The sequence below is a fragment of the Hyperolius riggenbachi genome, chromosome 6 (genome assembly GCF_040937935.1).
Source record: "Hyperolius riggenbachi isolate aHypRig1 chromosome 6, aHypRig1.pri, whole genome shotgun sequence".
NCBI classification, from domain to species: domain Eukaryota; kingdom Metazoa; phylum Chordata; class Amphibia; order Anura; family Hyperoliidae; genus Hyperolius; species Hyperolius riggenbachi.
In genome coordinates this window covers 235,434,348-235,458,046 of record NC_090651.1, presented here as the reverse complement: position 1 = coordinate 235,458,046, position 23,699 = coordinate 235,434,348, and the positions used below count along the sequence as shown (strand labels likewise).

At 47.1% G+C, this 23,699-nt stretch overlaps 1 protein-coding gene across 4 annotated transcripts in view; it reads right to left on the bottom strand.

Annotated features, from left to right (window-relative positions):
* LOC137521378 (EF-hand domain-containing protein D2-like) overlaps nt 1–23,699 on the bottom strand; it is a 195,333-nt gene that overhangs the window by 48,674 nt on the left and 122,960 nt on the right. Inside the window, exon 1 of one of the 4 annotated variants that reach the window (XM_068240539.1) lies at nt 9,882–10,006. The exons of 2 other annotated variants lie outside the window; for them this stretch is intronic. Coding sequence is in view for 1 of the 2 variants with exons in the window: in XM_068240538.1 (XP_068096639.1) it covers nt 1,948–2,114 (167 nt within the window). In the remaining variant the exon portion in view is untranslated. Of the gene's footprint in view, nt 1–1,947; nt 2,127–9,881; nt 10,007–23,699 lie in introns of those variants that run through there. One more of the 4 variants, XM_068240538.1, reaches the window with a different exon arrangement.

The window sequence follows — 23,699 nt, the reverse complement described above, 5'->3', positions numbered from 1 at the left end:
GGTGGTAATGTTGGGGGAAACTCGTGCACAAGGACTGTGCAGACTCTAGAGACACTGTGGGTGCTAAAGGCAGCTTGTGCAGTCTGTTAGACTGTCGTAGCTAATGAGAGTGATGCAAATATGGTACAAGCATTAGGAATAAGAGTAGGATTGGAGGGTACAGTGGTGACTAAAACTTATCTAAATACATTACAGTATGAGGCTGGAAGATTGAATGTAAGAAGCGGTCTTGGCAATAATGCAGAAGGAGGATTGCTAGAGCTGGTAGAAGTGCAAAATGAAGGTAGCAGTGGAGAAGAGACCATATACATACAATGTAAATATGGCTACTGAGATACAATTATACTGTGGGGTTTTTTTTGGGGGGGGGGGGGGTGCCCCATATGAGGAATGTTAGGGATGGAGATTTTGTAGCGCTTGAATCACAAAACCAGCACTGCAATACCTAAGCAGGTGTAAAAGGCTAGAACAATGTATTGGGGTATATGCAGGTTGTTTATACATGGTGTGAAAACTCCACCCAATTGCCAGAAGGTATGTAATCCAACCAGGACTCTCATATCATAGACAAGCCTTTGATGGCCCCATACAGGCCTTGGGCTGCTCATTTTGAATTTAATGGATGTAGTTTGTGTTCTAAAACCCCTAATATGCCTACTGAAATTGCCAATGGCAGTACATAACTGCTAAATAAAAGAGTTTTTCTCCTACCCAAGCGGCATTTTCATCATCTGTTTCCAGTAGTATAGCCCTAGGGCAGGAGCTACATCAGACAGGACCAGACCAGGAGATGCTACAGTGAGGTGATAGGCAAGGTACTCCTAGATGTGAGACAGCACTGTCCTAGTTTGGGCTTTTTTTTATACCAGAGGTATCACCAAAACGCCACTCATAATCGCACATTGCGGCAAATGACCAATACTATTATTGCTCAAAGGAAGGTGCCTAATAGGCTTTGCATCCTTGTTATGAGTAGAAACATTTCAGCTTGAGCAAACTGTCCATATGAGCTTAATGGAATGGCCCATGTGACCTCTATGTCCTACTCTGAGCTACAGTACATGGTCACTGATTACCTTTCTTCTTGAAGCCAATGTACCTCAGTGTTCCATAGGCTTTAGTGGAAACTACTGGTAGCTGCTGCCCTTCTATCCACAGGCTAGGGTGCATTATGTGTATGTATAGTGTTAGGAATGGTAATAAAAACAATACAGTATTTGGCTTTTCCTATGTAGTCAGAGGTATTTATTTAAAATGCTTTGTGCAGGGTAAGTAGTATCAATCTATTAATGTGGTCAAGGTGGGTATAGTGGACTTACACTGATGTAAGCAAGAGTAGTCCATACAGTAATAGAGAATTGCTGGCTACAGAAGGGTGTAAAGGAGTGATGGCTATAGTGGAATGCCACTGGTATATATTAGTACTGGAGGACATGTTTTAGGAATAATAGTGCTGGGTGAAGTATGGTGTAAAAGTGAAGAAGAATGGCAGTGCCATATCAGTGCTGAGAGAAGAGCATAAGGAGGACTGTGCAGATTACTGAATGGTGTGATGAGGTGAAGGATGAATCAGACTGGCACTGGTAGTTGTACTCCAGGAAGTGCTAAGGATTGTGCTGGCTGCAGAATGGTGCAAGGTGAATCAGGCTGGCAGTGGTATATCAATCCTGGAGCAAGTGCTGATATATAGAATGGTGTAACAAGGTGATGGATAAAGAAGACTGGCAATGGTATATATCAGTGCTGGAGAAAGTGAATAAAGGAAGAACTAGGCTGACTACAGACTGGTGATGGGTGAACCAGGCTGGCACTGGTATTAGTGCTTGGTGAAGTGCTAATTGCTCCAGAATGCTGTAGATGGGTGAAGTGGCCTGGCACTGGTAGGTCAGGGTGAATGGAGTGCCTGGGGTCATGGGGATGCACAGGGGGCAGGGGTCGGGCGCTTACTGTCGGAACATCGCCTCCATGTCCTTGATCTGCTTCCTGCTGAACTCCTTGAACTCGGTGTAGGGGTTGAAGACTCTTCTGACCGGCGACGGCATCTCCCCGTCCTCCGCATCCCCCATCCGCAGCCGCCGCTGCAGCCTGCACGCCAGCTCGTCCCCCGCCGCCATCCTCTCCCTCCCCGGCTGCCGCTACTGACACCTCTCCGCCACTCGCCACGTGACCCGCCGGCCCGGCCACATGCAACGGGCGCCACGATTGGAGGAGAGCCGCACAGGGGGAGGAGGGGGAGGCAGAGGACTCAGCATCAGCAGCACTGATATCCCTACAGCGTGCACAGCATCCTCCCCGAAACCGATATAATCACCGCATACACAGTACCAGCGGTACTGCTATCACTACAGGGCACAGCATCCTCCCCAGCACTGTTCTAATCACATAACTGCATACACAGCATCAGCAGCACTGATATTACTATAGCATGCTCCGCATCCTCACCAGCACTGTTATCACATCACTGCATACACAGCATCAGCAGCAGTCATTCTTCACCAGCACGGACATCACTGCATATACACACAGCATCAGCAGCACTGATATCACTGCATGCTCAGCATCCTCACCAGCACTGATATAATCACTGCATACACTGCACAGCATCCTTCGCAGCACTGATATAATAACTGCATACACACAGACTCAGCAGCAGGATATTACAACGTTCCCAGCATCTTGCCTAGCACTGATATAATCACTGTACACGCAGCAACAGAACTGGTACCGTACCACTACAGCATGCACAGCATCCTCTGGCATCGATATAATCACTGCATGCACAGCATCAGTAGCACTGATATCACTACAGCGTTCATAACATCCACTCCCCAGCATTGATATAATCACTGCATATACAGCATCAGCAGCACTGATATCACTACAGCATGCGCAGGGGAGGACTGGGACCTTTTGGCCTGGGGGGAAAACACAAACTAGAGGCCCATTTTCACGGCAGCCCCAGCCTAAATGACATCACACACGTGCCCCACGTGCTATATAGTCACGTGGGAAATACAGCAAGGACACTCGAGGGACAGCGTGACAGGTAAAGTATAAATGCACTGACACCGGGGGGCACATAATACATTTTGAGTTACAACGGTTGGGGTTTCTATGTCTTACACAAGTCCTGCAAGCAGCCCTTCTGGAGTCTAGGGACTGTCGAAAACTTTTCAGCCTAGACAATATATTATGTAGCTGTGCACATGCAGTTAACAATGGTGAGAGACCAGATAGATTTTTCCCCACGGACCCTGCAGGCAAGCCTCTGCTCTGTATCATGCTGTGTATATTTACTAGCTTGCCCACCCTGCAATTGCTCTGTAATTGGGCGTTTATTTCCCTCATTCAGCCTAGTGTTTCACATTGCCTTATAAAAAAAACCTGAATTCACCATTCACAGTGCCAGCCCTAAATCATTAAATGAGAGGCAGCCTGGGGGGAAATCTCCCACCTTCCCCCCTGGCCAGTCCTCCCCTGAGCATGCGGCATCTATAATATCACTGCACACACAGCACCAGTGGCATGGATACATATCACTACAGCACACAGCATCCTCCCAAGCACTTAATCAGTGCTGCTGATACTATCTATGCAGTGACTATATATGTGCTTGGGAGGATGCTGTGTTCTGTAGGGATATCCGTGAAACTGGTGCCAAGTATGCAGTGATTTTATAGGTGCCGGTGAGAATGATGTGCACACTGTAGTGATATCAGTGCTGCTGATACTATGTATTCAGTGAATATATATCACTACATTATGCACAGCATCCTCCCAGCGTTGATCTAATCACTGCATAAACAGCATCAGCAGCACTGATATCACTACAGCATGCACAGCATCCTCTTCAGCACTGATATAGTCAATGCGTAAACACAGCATCAGCAGCACTGATATCACTACAGCATGCACAGCATCCTCTACAGCACTAATATAATCACTGCACACACAGGATCAGCAGCACAGATATCATTACAGCATGCCTAGCACTGATAAAATCTCTGTACACGCAGCAGCACTGATATCACTACAGCGTGCACAGCATCCTCTGGAACCGATATAATCACTCACTGCATGCACAGCATCAGCAGAATTATTACCACTACATCTTTCGCAGCACTGATATAATCATTGCATGCACAGCATCAGCAGCACTAATATCACTAGCCGATGCACAGCAGCCTCCCCAGCACTGATATCACTACAGTGTGCACAGCAGCCGCCCTAGCACTGATATCACAACAGCATGCACAACAGCCTCCCCAGCACTAATATCACGAGCCGATTCACAGCAGCCTCCCCAGCACTGATATCACTACAATGTGCACAGCAGCCTCCCTAGCACAGATATCACTACAGCATGCACAGCAGCCTCCCCAGCACTGATATCACTACAGTGTGCACAGCAGCCTCCCCAGCACTGATATCACTAGTGTGCACAGCAGCCTTTCCAGCAATGATATAATCTCTGCATGCACAGCATCAGCAACACTGATATTATAGCATGCATAGCAGCCTCCCCAAAGCGGATATCACGGAAGTGTATAAAGTATCAGTAGCACTGATCTCAATACAGCGTAATCCCAATGACCTGTGTATAAGTATTGACCAAAGATTACACCACAGGGAACACAGGAAATCACATTCAGTATGTTTGCTGGCATCCATTTCAGGGTACACTGGACCACACTACCATGGGCGTAGCAATAGGGGTTGCAGAGGTTGCGACCGCATCAGGGCCCTTGGGCCAGAGGGGCCCCGAAGGGCCCTCCCTCAACTACAGTAGTTGCTCTCTATTGGTCCTGAGCTCATAATAATCACTTGTATAGATCCTTTGAATAGTGGTACTCACTAACAAACTGTTCCCCATCCCCTTCTTGCACCTCTGACACTGTAGTTGCCATTGGCAGGTTTTGGCACACCGTATCATTTGTTATGTATAGAGTGCTTTGGGGGCCCCATAGTAAATCTTGCATCGGGGCCCACAGCTCCTTAGCTACGCCACTGCACACTACTATGGATGCTAGAATAGTGGAATACACTACAGGAGACGTTTTGTGAAAAGAGCCATTAAATGCTTTTTGGCCTCCAGAGCCTTCTGAGAGCTTTTTAAAAACGCTCCCTTTGACTTGCATTAAAATTGTGGCAAAATCGAAATTATCACGATTTTAATGTAAGTTTATGGGAGCATTTTTAAAAAGCTCTCAAAAAGCTCTGGAGGCCAAAAAGCCCTCAGAAGATCGTGTATAGAGTGTCTGAGCCCTCGCACAGCAAACAGACATCCCTCCACAGCGAAAACATTTTATTCCTAGTGCTTTTTTTCTGGGGGCTAAAGCTGTCCGAATGCTTTCCCAGTATTCAAAGCAGACCTGGGGAATACCTGGAGTAAAATATTAATTTACCTTTTTAAAAAACAGAAGGTATTTGGAATTGCCCCTACCCAACCCTGGACACTGCCAAACGCCTCGTCCATGCTCTGGTCACCTCCTGTCTGTACTACAGCAATGCCATACTTTCTGGACTTCTAAAGACCAGACATCTGCAGTCTGTTATGAGTGCAGCTGCCAGGGTCATTCGCTCTTTCCAGCCCTCCCCTTCAGATGCCTTTCTTCACAAATCCCTGCACTGGCTCCCTGTCCCCCTTAAGGCCCGTTCAGATCACAAATGCGGATAGCCATGCGTGCGGAACGTGTGCGGACCGCAACGCGTACAAACGCACGCCATCCGCGTTTGTGTGCGTTGCGTGGCTGATCCCATCACTGAAAAGTGAATGGGACAGCCACGCGTTTTGACAAAACCGCACAGGTCCGGAACGCATGCAGTGTGAACATCAGACAGTGCACTCTATGCACTGTCTGATGTCGTGCGTGTCGGCCTCCTGCACGAGTTTCCAAAACGTGGCTGGAAACGCATACAGTCTGAATGGACCCTTAGAATTACATTTAACCACTTACCACGATTGCGGCAGTATATCTACATTCCACAGGACTGAAGTTCCCGCACAGAGGTGTAGATATTAGGCTTCTATTTCTAATGTGTGTGTGTGTGGCAGTGTAGCAGTACACTTAGTGCATTAACCGATCAAGTGCCTGAGATCAATGATCACTGGCATCAATGAGATGAAGTGAAAGTAAAACATACAGGGCCGGATTTAGGCCAAGGCCACCACAGGAGCAAGGGCACCAAAGCAGCAGGCTAAACTGGTGCAGCTTTTGCAAGCTTGCAAATGCTTCAATGCAGGGAGATCAGGCAAGTGCCTGACTGCGGTACTCTGCTGCTAGCTGCCTGTGCAGAAGCCACCTTGCTCTCTGTGCACATTTCCATTGTGGCGGGTTGCTATGGACTTGGGCAGCATTGTAGACGGAAAGGAAGAGGAAGCTTCTGCACTGGAGATAAGCAGAGAAATTAGTGATACTGATGCCTACTGTGGTGTGAGGGAGAGCTAACTATGTACACTGAAAGGGGAGGGGGGGGGGGGGGGGAAGGGATTGATGGAGTCTTCTGGCTAGTGGCTACCTATACTGGAGGGAAAGGGGGAGGGGGTCATCAAGCTACCTATACTGGAGGGAAGGGGGAGGGGTCATCTTGCTACCTATTTTGAAGGGGGGAGGCTGGTGACAGTGGCATTGGGCGGTAAATAGTACAAATCCAGCCCTGAAAACATATACATACTATTTCCTATGACGAAAACTGAGAAAGAAGGAATTTGTTCCTTTTTTTATTATTCACGTTAAAAAGAATTTAGAATAAAATAATCCTTAGCAAAATGTACCACCCAAAGAAATTGTGCCAATTGCCTAATTGTGGCAAAAAAAAAAAAAACTGGATATAGATTATTTCATAGTGATAATTATAACGTTTTTGGCGAATGAAAGGGAGGAGCGATGAAATGTGAAAATTGCTACTCAGTGATGAAACTGCTTTGCCTGGCATACAAATCCATCCACCTTCGTACAGCTCAGATCTTTTTCAGAGATACACCCCAAACCTACTCTCTCTGCTCCTCCAACACTATGGATGTCCACACATTGCATCACTTGCTCACTCCAGGACTTCTCCAGAACTGCCCCTACTCTATGGAACTCCTCCCTACCCCTACCCTCAACTCATTCAAGCAAGACCCATCTGTTCACCATTTCTTGCCTGCCATCTTCATAACTCCATACCCTTCCCATGGACTTACACTTGTTTCCCTTTCCCCCACCCCCTAGATTGTAAGCCTATTTGGCAGGGTCCTCCTCCCCATGTGCTCTTCTCTGCCACCATATGGACTCCGTGGCTCATCTGCTTTATTTATCCCTACATCGTTATATTACTATTTGGTATACTATTGTTGAAGGTCATCACGTCCCTAGGTAACATTGTAAGTACCAGAGAGCCTGATACAGCTTGAGGAAGGACCTTGTCCAAAACAGCGTCTGTCGCGGTTATGGCTATCTATGTTATTTTAATGCAATAAAAAAAGCTATGCATTACTGACGTGGCGCTGTGGATTTTTCGTGCTGTGGCCTAGGTAACATTGTTTAATGCTGTAATGTCACTCCAATTCATTCAGCTTTAAATGACCACTATCGCAAAAAATTGTAAAATTTAAAATACGTGTAAACATGTACAAATAAGAAGTATTTTTTTTCCCTAGTTAGTCAAAATACTGGCAGAACCGACAGGTTTTGGACTAGTCCATCTCTCCATGGGGGAATCTCAGCAAGGCTCTTCTTCTTTATAAAGACATTCCCTGAAAATGAATTATACAATGATGCTGGCCAGCCTCCCTGGTTGCTGCACACTTTCTTTGGCAGTTGGACAGAGCAACTGCCATTCACTAAGTGCTTTTGAAAATAAACAAAACCCTGAGAATCCCCTATGAGGAGATGGACTAGTCAAAAACCTGTAGGTTCTGTCAGATTTCTACTACCTACTGTAAGTGACAGCATAGGAGAAAAGTAATTTATGGCTCATTTTACTCTGGAAGAAACATACTTCTTATTTGTACGTGTTTACGTCATTTGATTTTGACGATTTTCACAATAGTGGTCCTTTAAGTGAGCATGTAAGTTCTCCCTTGATGTATCACTGCAAAATATGCAAAGGAAAGCCAGTTATGCATCCAGAACGGTTGGTGTAGAGCATGCCTCTAGCCATAAAGAGCCATACTAACCCACTATGCATACAGCAGGTTCCTTTTCGCTCCATCTCATCAGTGCATAGCATGGATTAAGGAACACTTGAGGCTAATTGCACACTTGGTGCGGTACGATTTGCATGTGGCAGAAGAGCCTACTACATACAGCACACCATTACATGCAGAATTGTCCCTGCGGCAAATAGCGCCCACGGGGAAACATCATGCCCCCGACCCCTGAACGTGCGCGCAACTGATTGGAAGTGTGCATGGCAGACATCTGACAGGAAGTACATCATGTAACGTCACTGCACTGCTACTGCCATTGACTCCAATGCAATCGTGTGCTGAGCAGTACCGCTTGGCATTGAACTGAGTCTGGGTCGGACTGAACTCACCAGAATCACTTCCGTCTAATCGCGTTACACCACAGGCATTGTGGCTAGTCTCAGAGAGACTAATGGCCACTGCGGCGGGGAGTGGTGAGGGACAGCAATGCAATGCCCCAGTGTGAAAGAGTTACGTTATTTCCTGGCTAGTGGGAAGCCTTTGTAGGGGATCCTTGAGTTGAAAAGATTTCTTTCTACTGTGATCCTGACCATAGATGAGAACATCCCTACTGGGCATGTGCAAGTAAGGTCCGCCCATGCAGGAAACACAGCCGTTTCACTTGGCACGTGTAGCCCTTACTCGCCTGCCCAATATGGATGCGCTTGTCCATGGCTGGAAGAAACCTACTTGACTCTAAAGAGGATCCCTCCAATGTATCAGTGGGCTGAGAGGGAGTCTGGAAAGCCTCCGGACCATCCAGAGACTTCCCACTTCCTAGGGGGGTGGGGGGTTGTTGGTGGTGTTATGGCCCATACTCACGGGCAACCTAAACTGCATGTCGCTAGCACAGGGGAGCGTGTGCGCGACGGTTCGGCGACAGCTCGTCGCCACGTAATCCGCATACACACTGCGGAAGAGGGACTAGTGGCGCGACGGAAGCTGTCGCCGACGTTCCTCCTCCCCGCCGGAAACTCAATGCGCCGGCTCTGGGGTTGCTGTCGCTAGTCCGCATATACACGCGGACTAGCGACAGTTGCGGCGAAGTTGCGGCGACAATTGTAGCCCGTGAGTATGGGCCATTAGAGACCTCAGGTGTACTTTGATAGTGCTTAGCCCTGGAACCCATTGCAGCGTTTTGTTTTTTTATGAGCGTTTAGGGAGTGCTTTCAATCGCTAGCGATTTCCCTAAATGCTCTGCCAATGTAAATGGATGGGATAGATTCCACTAAATAGATTGCGATTAAGGAAATCTCAATTGCAGGACATGCAATATTTTGGGAGCATTTCCATTCTAATGAATTGTATAGGAGCAGGGAAATTGCTCCCAAAATCGCTTGCAAAACACGATCACAAGTCGCTAGCGATTGCGATAGCGCTTTCTAGTGGGTTCCAGGCCTCAATCAGATTGGACAGAGTACGATGAAATTCCCAGATAGGCCATGCTGACCCAGAACCAATAGGAATTGATAAGAGGTTCAAAGGGACCAAAAAACACTCTTGCAAATAAATAAATAAATAAAAAAAGAGAAATACAAATTTGCCTTCTTAAAACAGAAATTTGCAAAAATTCAGCTTAAAGTGAGCCAGAAATAGCCAGGGGTATACTGTGTATGAGAGAAGGGGCAGTTACCTCTGTCTGAAACCTGCATCTTTACCCTGCAGTCATTGAGCTATGCTCACCATTATCAGCAGACAAACCACTTACAAATCTATTTCTTTAGATAGCTTGCAGCTTGGATTTCCCCCCAACTTTTGACCACTGATCAGCTCTAAAGACAATTGCCTGGCAATTCAGTCATCTTGCAGATCTGTTCTCCCTTTGCACACCTGCCTTCCTCTCTCAGGACTGCACAGCCAATGCCACTATCAATGCTTTGCATGAAAGCCAGTTATTGGCTGCATCCCAACTGCTACGGAGCAGCAGTGATTAATGCAAGGCACTGAGCATAGATCACCACTGCAGCATCCCAACTAGTGACTGCACACATTATTATAAGATTCAGTATTACCAACCACCTTACATATATCACAGTTCCATCACACATCCAGCACTGTGTATAACCTGTGATCACCACCCGTATGCTTTTCAGCAGGGCTGTGGAGTCGGAGTACATTTTGGAGTCTAGAGTCTGAGTTGGAGTCGGAAGCCAGTGGTTTCATAAACTAAGGAGTCGGGTGATTTTTGTACAGACTCCACAGCCCTGCTTTTCAACTCCATACTTCATATCCATGAACTCACTCTACTCCACCAGAGATGGTCAGTGGGATGCAAATAATTCTAGCTTGCATGTGGATTGAATTTGTTCTAATCATAATAGACAGGGGGTGCAGTTGATTCTTCCAGTTCAGGGGCGTCTCTGTCACTAGGCAACTATAAATTTTGGCCTAGAGCGCCGTGGGTGGAAGTGGGCGCTCTTTCGCCGCACTGTGTGTATGTTTATTTTTTTCACTATCAGGTCGGCGCCAGCTGTGACAGGCAGCTCAGCCTGTGCCTGGTGCTGCCTACTGTTTCCGCCCCCTTCCTCTCCCTTCAGAGCGAGCAGCCGCATGGTAGTTAGTTTATACGTGCGGTGCCGCCGCCTACTGGTCCGCCCCCTATCCCTTTCTGTGCAGAGAGAGCAGCCGCACACCGTTTGTCTATACGTGCCGCCCTAACTCCGCCCTCCGCCTGTCACACGTGCATGAAGGCACCGTGTGACGCACCAGGGACCAGTGCCACCGCCGGCTGGCTACAGGAGTCTTCTGCAGGTGAGTAAATGCTGCCCACATTAGCATCATTTTCTAGTGAATGCTGGCCAAATTACGACTATTTCTTGGTGAACGCTGGCCGCATTACAATTATTTCCTGGTGAAAGCTGGCCGCATTACGATTATTATAGCTTTTGTACTGCATCGGACAGTATAAAACAAGTTTCCCTGTAAATACTCTTAATCATAACTAAATATAAACCTTGTACTAAATGTAATTTGAACACTGGTTAAAAACATGGATTCAAAAAACACCAATAGACATTCTATACTTCCTGATAATGGTTCAGGCCCCTTGCAGACTGCGTCGCACTGTGGTATGCTTCCCCACCAAAGGGTCATGCAAGACCATGGAGACTTGCACAGTTCACACACGGCAACATGGTGCACTGGTAGTAGTAAAATGGACGCAATCCTGATGCAAAGTCTGCAGCGTGTTACCGCATGATCTGTGCCTACAGCACAGATTATGCATTAATGCAAGTCAATGGACGACGCAGGCAGTGTGCACTTCGGGAGCATGGTGCGGCGCCAGCAGGGAGTATGTCACTAGCTGGGAGGCGGACCTATGCATAAGACCCTGTCACCACACTGTGGCGCAGGGTCATATGAAGCCTTATATCTGCTGTGTGGTGCGGCACAAACACCTAGTGTAAAACTGGCCTCAGAGTTAGAGATTCGCTTCTTTCGGCCCTTCTGTTCTGTACTTCCTTTCCTTCCCTGGTATCCAGAGTGTAGTATGAGTGCAGGCTGCATGAGGTAATTGAATCGTGCGGAATATATCCCTATAGGAAAACGTGGGGTTGGCCCTAATGTCTGTATGAATGAATCCATGTTTTTATTAGCGCTCAAATTGCATTTTGTACAAGGATTATGTTTAAATCTGTTAAGACAATAAAAAGTGTTTACACTTTTTGAATTTTAGCACTTCAAACTTACTATCAAAAATATATTTTTATGGGCGTCATACATTATCTGCTTCTGGCGGCATGACAGGTCCTCATCATTCCTCCTTAGTGCAACTCCTCACCTTGCAGCACTAGTCTCTGTATGTCATGTGACATGCATCAGGAACCGCATGTGATCGACTGACCAGTGCAAGTACGACGCTTGTGCAGAAGCACTGCTTTTTCCTCCATGCACGAGCAGCTTTGTGCTATTGTTCAGGTGTAGACCATACTTGCGCAGTTCGGCTGTGCTTGTACAAGGACGAGAGTGCAGCCATGAAGAAGAAAGGAGACCCATCGATTAAGTCTCTAACTTTACTTTTCCTCCCACAGGTTTGCTTTAACAACTTCTGTACCAGCAGTCTCTGGCCCCTTAAGGACCAGAGACTGCTAGTACTGCAAAACTGCAAAACAGCGGCTACCGACGAATCGCTGCACATATCCACCCACTCCTCCATCCCCGCAGGCCCCTTTTTCTGCCATCGCTATGAGGGCAGAGCTCTGTGCCCCGGTCAGGAGCCGCTTTCAATGGCTCCTGACCATGTCAATCAGTGCAAGGCAACATGATTGGCTCACAGTGATCACGCGGTCAGAAGCCAATGAAATCAGCTCCAGCTCACAGAGCTCTGCCGTCTTATTGATGGCAGGGTGAGTTGCGGCAGGGATAAAGCATCGAGATCAGCAGGACCGGACAGCGGTGATATTGAAATCTAAAATTTGACAACTTAACCATTTCTGAGCTTCACGTCCGGGCGGCTGCTTTGCTGCGGTGCTGCGCTTCGGCGCGATCGCGCCCCCGTGGTGTCCTCCGGTAGCCCTGGGATCAGTGAACAGGAACATGGTTCCCGATCACCGATCCGTGTCCCCAGCAGAAAAATCGAAGCGCTCTTACTAGAGGCTTCAGTCTTTCTGCACGTCGCTTAGCGAGAAGCACAAGGAGAAAATAAAAACTCAAGGTGGCCATCTTGTGGCCAAATAGTAAAACTACATCTACATATTTTTTACATTACAATTCACACATAACATTAAAAATTAACTGTTTATTTCCCACACCAAAATATTACCCAAATACAATTTAAGGGAAAAAAAATTACAATAAAAAACAAAACAAAACAAATAGTTACCTAAGGATCTGAACTTTTTAAATATGCATTTGAAGGGGGTATACTACAAACATTTTTTAAATTATAAGCTTGTAAATAGTGATGGACACAAAACGGAAACAATGCACCTTTATTTCTAAATAAAATATTGGCGCCATACATTGTAATAGGGACAACATTTAAATGGTATAATAACCGAGACAAGCAGGCAAATAAAATACATAGATTTTAATTATGTTAGCGTGGATTATTTTAAAGCTATAATGGCCAAAAACTGAAACATAATGAATTTTTTCCATTTTTTTTCTTATTAATCCTGTTAAAATGCATTTATAAAAAAATAATTCTTAGCAAAATGTACCACCCAAAGAAAGCCTAGTTAGTGGTGGAAAAAACGATATAGATCAATAAATTGTGATAAGTAGTGATAAAGTTATTAGCGAATGAATGGGAGGTGAAAATTGATCTGATGCATAAGGTAAAAAATCCCTGTGGGCTGAAATGGTTAAGGTAACAGACCAACGTCCAATGAGACCATATAAAGAATAATAACCTATGCCATACAATTAACAATCCAACATTATTTTCACATGCACCATGTCAACGTGAATAATAACAGAGCAAAGGATTGACTCTTGGGCGCATGTGAAAATCTACAAAAAATACTTTAATAATATAAGTTATCTAAAATTTTACGAGTAACACACCAAATACATATATGACCAAATCTAAATCCCACATACAAAACAACCAGCTAAAAAATAGCCTACTGACATCCTATTAGAGGTTTGGGGCTGCAGTCCCCGGACCTGCTAGCTAGTAGGGGGTAAAAAATCCTGACTATGGGCTTTCAAGTTAGCCAAGCCTGAAAAAGGATAATGATCAGAATGCAAAGTCCTGTTGCACAGCTTATAATCCACTGGTTGTAACAAATGGATCCCAATCGCAGATCACCATAAAGCAGTTGATGGATACTTATACACAGCATAGGTTGTCACAGGCTATATCCACAGTGATCCTCATTCACAGAATCTAATGTGGTCAGATAGGGTAATGCCCCATTAACATCAGTATCAGTATGCAAGTTCATTCATGGCATGTATTTGCCGCTTCATAATAGAGTAAACATATTGTAACATGTAACATGAAAAGCGTGATGAAGCTGCGGACCAGGACAAAAGCCAGAAGCAGGGCATGCATGCATTGTTAGTTACCCATCCATGTGCGATAAGTTCATAGCTCTGATGTTCACTGATCAAAATTCAATGGCGTGAGCCAGGACTGTCCCCGTGGGTGTCAGATGGAGGCTAAGAGAGATGCCTAATCCTTTGACATGTTTCGCCGATCAATATCGGCCTCATCAGGAACAGGCATCGTTTGTGATGTCGAGAACAATAACCGTCGTATATGCTTCCTAAAATTATAAGAATTGAGGCTGCCCACCCCCCCCCCACATAGCCCAGCGTCTCACCTCACGGCCGCGCCCACACACGCAGCAGATGGCTTGCGTGCGGTGACGCGCCATGCGCTCCACGCAGCCGCCCCAGGGACCGGAAGTCCGTGCTCCACAATCCGGAAGCATGTCATCCAGGCAGATCGAGGGCGGAGGCGAGGAGAATAGGCAGCCACCGGGCAAATGCGGGCAGGGGGAGGCGGGGCGAGAGGTCCCAAACCACCCCCCAGAACGGGAATAATTGGTATGAATGTAAAAGAAACAATACTATGCATCTATGTGTGCTAAACCTTCTGGATTCAATTCACCTAAAGGGTGAACTTAAAGGTGACAATCTGGCCCGCAGTTTAACCGTGTCTTGAGGATGATGTGATGGCACAAGGCCAAAATGGATGCAGATGGAAATGGGATCCAACACATACATACCTAGACAAGACTATGTCGGCACTCAGATCGTCACTACAGTACAAAGTTACTCCTCAGAAAAACATTGCATAACATTCATATAAATCCAGTAACAAGTGAGTGGAGCCTAGTGGATAAAATGAAGGCAAGTAACTTCAGAATTGCCAAACACAATGATATACAAGAGGGGTACATGATGCAGCAGGGGTACATTCCCCACAGTGGATCGGGAGGTGGGGATCGCAAGGGGCGGAAGAGCGGATAGTCAATCCCCCAAGATTTGCTAAAATGCTCATCCTACATCGAAATTCAAAATGTAACTTTTGGTATAGGCCTTAGGTTCCAGAGTTTAAATGTTGGAAAACACAGAGATGGAAATGATGTGGATTACTCTGGTAAAAATACCCTATAATGAATGCTGTCATTCAAACCTTTGTTTCTCATGGCATTCAGATTGAAAATCCAGCGGGATTCAATCTGTAGCAGTTTCTTATCCACATTTCCACCTCTGGGGTGTCCATGTACCCTGTCCAGACCTACAAACTGTATAAAATGGGCATTACCCCTATGTACCATACAGGGCCGGGCCGAGGCATAGGCTGGAGAGGCTCCAGCCTCAGGGCGCAGTGTAGGGGGGGCGCACAATTCATTCAGCTGTCATTCCTAATTGTGTTTGAAGCAGAAAGAAATAAGAAAAGGGGATGCATGGCAGTGACTGCAAGCCAGATAACTAGATATTAACCAGCTGAGCGGTCTGGACGAGCTCAGCTCGTCCAACACCGCCAGCGGCTGCCGCTCAGGCCCTGCTGGGCCGATTTTAATGAAATAAAAAGCAGCACACGCAGCCGGCACTTTGCCAGCCGCGTGTGCTGCCTGATCGCCGCCGCTCTGCGGCGATTCGCCGCGAGCAGCGGCGAAAGAGGGTCCCCCCAGCCGCCTGAGCCCAGCGTAGCCGGAACAAAAAGTTCCGGCCAGCGCTAAGGGCTGGATCGGAGGCGGCTGACGTCAGGACGTCGGCTGACGTCGATGACGTCACTCCGCTCGTCGCTATGGCGACGATATAAGCAAAACAAGGAAGGCCGCTCATTGCGGCCTTCCTTGTTTATTCTGGGCGCCGGAGGCGATCGGAAGATCGCCTCCGGAGCGCCCTCTAGTGGGCTTTCATGCAGCCAACTTTCAGTTGGCTGCATGAAATAGTTTTTTTTTATTTAAAAAAAACCCTCCCGCAGCCACCCTGGCGATTTAATCAGAACGCCAGGGTGGTTAAGGTGTTGGGGAGGTTGTGGGCCCTGTGGCCGTCTTAGTCTAATAGCAATCAGTGTGTGACGACTGGGGTGGCAGGGATGGAGGGGCGCACTTTGGTGTCTCAGCCTTGGGTGCTGGAGGACCTTGTCCCAGCTCTGGTACCATATAAACATGTCTTGAGATAGGTGATTTGAAGTTGAAGCAATTTATGTCACCTACATAGTCCTTTATTCTCCCCTTTAGGGCCCTGTGGGTTTTGCCTACATAGAAGCATCCACATTCGCAAAGCAGAAGATAAACGACACATGTGGTGTTACAATTTACGAAGTGCCTCAGGGACCACTCCTTGCCATTTGGCAGGGTGATCTCTGAACCCATGCGCAGGTATCTACGATATACACAGCCGTCACAGCTGTAAGTACCTCTTGTTGGACAGTGTCTAGATTGGGATTTCCTGGAAAAGTGGCTTGAAGTCACTTTTTCCCTAATCGTCATAGCCCGTCTATATGATATCTCTGGTCTAGTGGAGACAAATTCTCTAGCCAGAGAATCGCTGACCAGAATATGCCAGTGGCGTCGCAAGATCTGGTCAACCTCACCCCCCTGGTCATTAAACCTGGTGACATAAAAGTCAAAGTATTTTTTGTAGTTTTTCACATGTGCCCAAGAGTCAATCCTTTGCTCTGTTTATGATATTGAAATCTACATCCTGTCAGAGCCGCGCAGCCACAAGCAGCATGTAGATTTCAACTGCACTGGTCCGGAACCGGTTAAGTACTGGACTGCAATTCAGTTGAAAGATTTAAAGAGGAATTTCAGGGTTCAAGAATACCCTCTATACATATTTCCTACAGGATAACCATTCCAAATTATACATTTTAAGTTAACCATATACTGTATCTATGTTCCCATGAACGGTATATACCACTATGTGCTCATAGTGCCCTGGTGTGCTCTCCCATAATCCCCGGCATAAAAGTTTGGCATTCAGAGACAGGAAGAGGCAGGCAAAGGAAGGCTTCTGGCATCTGTCCGGACCAATCATGCCCCTTTTCCGCCCCACTAAGCTTTCTTCTGGGTGAGCATTTTGGCCCTGACAAAGTACTGACCCTGAAGGAGGTTGGCACCATTTTCAACATGTAGGTGCCAAACTTCAGAAAGGCCTGAAGGCCGAACGGGACACCTGAGAGATCTCAGATAGAGTTTGCAGGGGCGACTATTATGTGCATATGTTTATTTTACAGGGTGCTTTTCATGTCAGTTGTCCTTTAACTTCCCTGATGGGTTCACTTAAAAACAAAAATAAAGCTTGCAGATACCTTAACCCCCGGTGTGCAGTAACATTATCACAGCACCTATACCATGCTGCAGTAAAAGTGATTTACTGACCGCTCCATTTATACCTGCAGGCTTTAGTGAAGGCACCAATCAAGGGCATGCTGCAGCTCACAGCCTCAGCATTTACAGCATGATCAGAGAACAGTCACCATGGTCTCCATGTCACATCCCCAGGATCACCACAATTGGATAATCATGGTGAAAGTTTTAACACATTTTTCAGGGTAGTTAGGTGACATACAGTCAACAGGGAAATGGTTAAAATATTTGTTCACCTCATTATTGTAGAACTACAGTATATATCTGCAGTAAGGTATAGATAGGGGTTAATGCTGCATCTTGAATAAGGACTACAAGTCTCACAATCCCAGCTGGTGACTGGCTGCACTAGCCATTAGAAGACCGGTGTCACTTTGTAGTTCTGCTGGCATCCTTGCACAGAGTATATTTATAAAAATTATTCTCCATTATCATTCCCCAAAAAATGAGGATAGACAAAGAATAGCACATACATGAGCTCATCTATTTTCATACATTTTAGTAGTGTGCTCTGTGGGGAAGGCTGCTTCTTGGCTCAGTATTATGCTGTGCATACTGCAAGTGGCAGTACACATGCTCCGTATCATCATGCTGTGCATACTGCAAGGGGCAATGCACATTGCTCAGTGTTATCGTGTTCTATTAGACAATTGGCTGATAAACTGCACAAAATGAATTGACCAAATCTGCCATTAATTATTATTATTATTAATTGTATTTATAAAGCGCCACCATATTACGCAGCGCTGCACAATAGATAAATGGGTTAACATACAGGTAGAACATACGGAAACTCACAACAAAACAAGATCATGCAAATGATTTGATAACAATACAGTGTCATAGGTCAAAATAGAGACTGTTCGAGTCTACAAGAGGGGTGGTTGTGAGTAAAATTGCATAATCAAGCTGGATACATTAGGGAGGAGGGCCCTGCCAGAGGATTACAATGTAAAGGGTGGGGTGGAGACTTAGGTGCGTCTTTTGAGAGGGGGTCTAACAGAACATATTATGGTGCTGTTGTAGGGGGGTATGCGAGCGTGAAGAGGTGAGTCTTGAGAGCTTGTTTGAAGGTATTAAAGGTGGGGGCGAGTGACGGCTGGTAGGAGAGAGTTCCTAGAGAGTAGAGGCAGCCCTGGTCAAGTCCTGCAATCGTGCGTGTGACTGAGTTATGCGTGGTGCGACTAGGCGCAGGTCATTGGAGGATCGGAGGGGGCGGGCTGGTATGTACCTGTGGACCAGATCAGAGATGTAGGTCGGGCAGGTCTTGTGCACTGATTTTGTAGGCCAAGCACAGGATTTTGAAATTGATCCTAAAGCTGATGGGGAGCCAGTGTAGTGCTTTACAGAGCGGAGTTGTAGAGGCGCTGCGGTGAGAAGAATGTATCAGTCTGGCTGCCGCATTCATTACCAATTTAAGTGGGTCAGTATAGTTAGAGGGGAGGCCAGATTAAAGAATTGCAGTAGTCTAGGCGGGAGATGACAAGGGGGCGTGGATAAGGAGTTTAGTGGTGTCAGGGGACAGGTAGGAGCGGATCTTGGGGATGTTGCGGAGGTGGAAGTTGCAGGATCTGGCAATACCTTGGATGTGGGCTGTAAAGGAAAGTTCAGAGTCCAGAGTAACGCCTAGACAGCGGGCTTGGGAGGTAGGGTGGATAGTAGTATTTTCAATAGTGACGTGCAGATCTGGGAGGGGTGCAGCTGTGCGGGGTGGGAATATTAGAAGCTCAGTCTTGTCCAAATTAAGCTTCAGGTACCTGGCAGCCATCCAGGAGGAAATGGATGTGAGGCAGGCAGAGACTTTGTCCATAGTAGAGGAGGAGAGATCTGGGGTGTGGAGATATATCTGGGTGTCGTCGGCATACAGGTGATAATTGAAACCCATGGAGGAGATGATTTTGCCAATTGAGGCAGTATAGAGTGAGAACAGTAGTGGTCCTAGGACGGAACCTTGAGGAACACCAACTGAGGGGGGTGTAGGAGTGGATGAGGAGCCATTGAAAAATGTTGTGAAGGAGCGGTTGGAGAGGTAGGAGGAGATCCAGGCTAAGGCTAGGTCCTGAATGCCCATTAGCTGCAGGGAGTGGAGGAGGAGGGAGTGGTCGACAGTGTCAAATTCCAGCATATCCAATCTATTTGACTTTCAAAGTGATCAGATTGGTCAGAAATTGATCAGAGGAATAGATGTGTGTATAGCCGGGGGAGGGGTGGGTCTGCTCCTCTCCCCATCCTGCACCTTCCGTATCCTCACCCCACCTACATCTCTACAATTCACATCATTTGAGGCCCACACCATCCGCCTCTACCACCCCCTCCCTGCCATTGTTGCGGTCTTATACCGCCCTCCAGGCTCCACCCCACAATTTCTCGATGACCTTGCCTCCTGGCTCCCTCACATCCTCTCCTCTGACCTCCCCACCATCATCCTTGGGGATTTCAATATTCCCATCGATGAAGCCCAGAGCTCCGCTGTGACCCGGCTACTCACCATTGCCAACTCACTAGGACTAGTACAACACGCCAACACCCCCACTCACACTGCAGGTCACACTCTCGACCTTATATTCACTAAATCCACCACCATTGCAGACCTTGACATCGCACCCTTTCCACCCTCAGACCATCACCTTCTCACCTTCAACCTCCTCACGGAAGGCACCTCCAAATTAGCCACCCACCCACCTGGTCGATGGCAGAGAGACCTACGCAAGCTCAACCCTAGTGTCCTTGCTGACCCCCTCCATGCCCTCTCCTCCACTCTCCCCACCCTAACCTGTCCTAATCTTGCTGCACCTCAGTATCGCCAAACTCATCAGCCCTAGAGAAAGCTGCTCCACCAATATTTCGCCGCAACCGACCCCCTAACCCCCAGCCCTGGCGCACTACCCATACTCGCATCCTCCAGAGGAAAACACGTGCCACTGAACGGAAATGGAGAAAAACTAGACTTAAATAGGATTTCCTACAGTACAAGACCAACCTGCTGCAGTTCCACACTGCCCTTGCTCATGTGAAGCAGGAATACTTTACCAAGCTCATCGGAGCACAAGCTTCCAACCCCCGGCGTCTTTTTGCCACCTTCAACTCCCTGCTTAAACCCACCCCCCACCCTCCGTTTCCTCCCTCTCTGCCACAGATTTAGCCACCCACTTTACCAACAAAATTGTCTCCATCCGCCAGGAAATATCCAATCTCCAATCTTCACCTCCCACCCCCTCCCAACCAGCTCCTCCTCCACCCTATCCTCCCCTCACATCCTTCACTCCTACTACCACCGAGGAAGTCAACCACCTACTGCAGACTTCCCATACCACTACTTCCCCCCTTGACCCCATCCCTTCTGATTTACTCCAGCCTCACTTCACGGAATTGGCCCCTGTCCTCACTACCCTGTTCAACCTCTCCCTATCCACAGGCACCTTCCCCTCAGACTTCAAGCAGGCCACTGTACTACCCCTGCTCAAGAAACCCTCACTCGACCCCTCGCTACCCTCCAACTACAGTCCTATCTCCCTCCTCCCCTTTGCCTCAAAACTCCTTGAGCGTCTGGTTCACAAACGCCTGACCCAGTACCTCAATGCCAACTCACTGCTAGACCCACTCCAATCTGGATTTCGGCCTGCCCACTCAACCGAAACTGCTCTCACCAAAGTGGTCAATGACCTTGCCTTAGCTAAAGCTGAAGGTAAATGCTCCATTCTCCTCCTCCTTGACCTGTCAGCAGCTTTTGACACAGTAGATCATCCCCTACTCCTCTAGACCCTCCAGTCCTTGGGCATTCATGATCTCGCCCTGTCCTGGCTTTCATCCTACCTCTCCAACCGATCCTTCACGACTGCCTTCAATGAGTCCTCGTCCACCCCCAACCACCTCTCGATGGGAGTCCCCCAAGGTTCGGTCCTTGGCCCCCTACTGTTCACCCTATACATATCCTCCATTGGCAAGGTTATCTCCTCCATCGGTTTTAACTATCATCTGTATGCAGATGACACCAAGATCTACCTCCACACACCTGACATATCCACCACTACCATGGACAAGGTCTCCTCCTGCCTATCAGCCATCTCCTCCTGGATGTCCGTTAGGTTCCTGAAACTAAATCTAGACAAAACAGAATTTATGATCTTCCCACCCCGGCCATCCACGAACCTCCCAGATGTGCATGTCACTGTTAACCACACTACCATTCGCCCTACCTCTCAAGCCCGCTGTCTGGGTGTCACCCTGGAGTCCGCACTCTCCTTCACTTCCCACATCCAAAACCTCACAAAGTCCTGCAACTTCCACCTTCGTAACATCTGTAAGATTAGCCCTTTCCTGACCTCTGCCACCACCAAACTCCTCATCCATCCCCTCATAATTTCCCGCCTTGACTACTGCAATGCCCTGCTGTCTGGTCTCCCTATGACCCGAACAGCCCCACTGCAGTCCATCATGAATGCGGCAGCCAGAATTATCCACTGCTCCCATCGCTCCACCACGGCAGATCCCCTCCTAGAATCCCTCCACTGGCTACCTATCCAGTCCAGAATCAGATTCAAGATACTGTGTCTGACCTACAAATCTGTCCAACCTACATTTCCGATCTTACTCTGAGGTACACACCTAGCCGCTCACTCTGCTCTTCCAATGAACATCGCCTAACCGCCCCCCGCATCACCCAGTCCCATGCACGCCTCCAGGACTTCTCAAGAGCTGCTCCAACACTATGGAACTCCCTACCTCCACCCATTAGGGCAGCCCCCTCCTTCAACATCTTCAAGAAAGCCCTCAAAACTCACCTTTTTCACTCTGGCCTACTACCCCTCACAAGTGCTCTAAACCTACTGCTGAACTCTGGTCCCCTACCTCTCGTGTCCCTACCTCTCCCTCTAGATTGTAAGCCTTTGGGCAGGATCCTCCTCCTTTTGTGTCCTACCTGATCATGCACCTCCATTACTGTGAACCCATGCTATGCAGCTGAGTGAACCTAACTTGCCTAATCTCCATGCTCCATCCAGTGACTGACTAAGCATTACCTGGTACTCATACTGTGCTGTGTGATCTGGTTTTCTTGTATTCCTGTATTGTCATATTGCTGTATGTCACCCCTACATATTGTCTGTAACCTAAATTAATGTTCAGCGCTGCGTAATATGTTGGCGATTTATAAATACAATAAATAAATAAATAGCCAGCATGAGAGGGTCTCCTGAGCACATACGCAGCATATATTTAATATAAGCTAATTAAGCACTGTGGTAAAACTGGTTTTATCTGTGTATATATAGAGGTGCATGACATGCACCCAATTCTGGCTTGAAATTTGTATGCAGCGTGAAACTGAGCCAATCAAAATCTGAGAAGTGGATATGATAGACCCAGCCAGCTCCAACCTGCATACAAATTGCATGCAGGATGGAATTCTTTGAATCTCATTGACCATCTGTATATAAACTAGCAGGACGGGGCTACAGAAATGTGTAGGAGGAGATCAGACTTTCTACAAGTTACTCCACCCAGAACTGATTGGGGTTTTGCTTTACTATAGGCATAGACGACATTTACCTGCACCTCTTGTCTTGAGATATCCTCATGTTAGTTCCTAGCTACACGCCCCTCACGCCTTCAGAGATCCTCCCTAGGGTATAAAATAAAGTAAATATCTGGCAGAACTGTCACAGGTAGATGCACCAGCACTTTAAGCGCAGATTGTGCCACTGACCTCCCTGCAAGAGAGGAATGAAGTTTAGTTAAAGCATTCCAAACTAAGTACACAGGTCAATAATAGGGGAATGGCACACAGGTGATTCTCTGCTCAATGACTGCTGCTGTTAGCATGGAGTTGCTTGTTTGCATTTCCATTATAGCCTGCAGGCAGCACTGCACTGTGACTAGAGGAGGGCTGGCTAAACCTCAGTAACCAGGTAACCAGGGCTCTGGCTGCATTTCCACTGTGGAAAATGTTTGCATCCCAAAAAATCGTATAAGATTTTTATGATCAGCGAAAATGTGCGTGTAAATTTGTACGCGTTTAATGCGAATTTTTGTACATGAAAATTCACATTAGTAAAATATAACTATCTGCCTAGTAACAGCTTAATTATGAGTGCTGACAACTTCCTGTAACCATGGATTTAATGTGAATTTTCGTGCAAATAACACCAAAATTTGCGTTGCTATGCATTCCTTATGCAAAGCATTGCACGCAAATCGCACATGATGTCCAAAAAATTATGCAGGACCTCAGATTTTTTTCATGCATA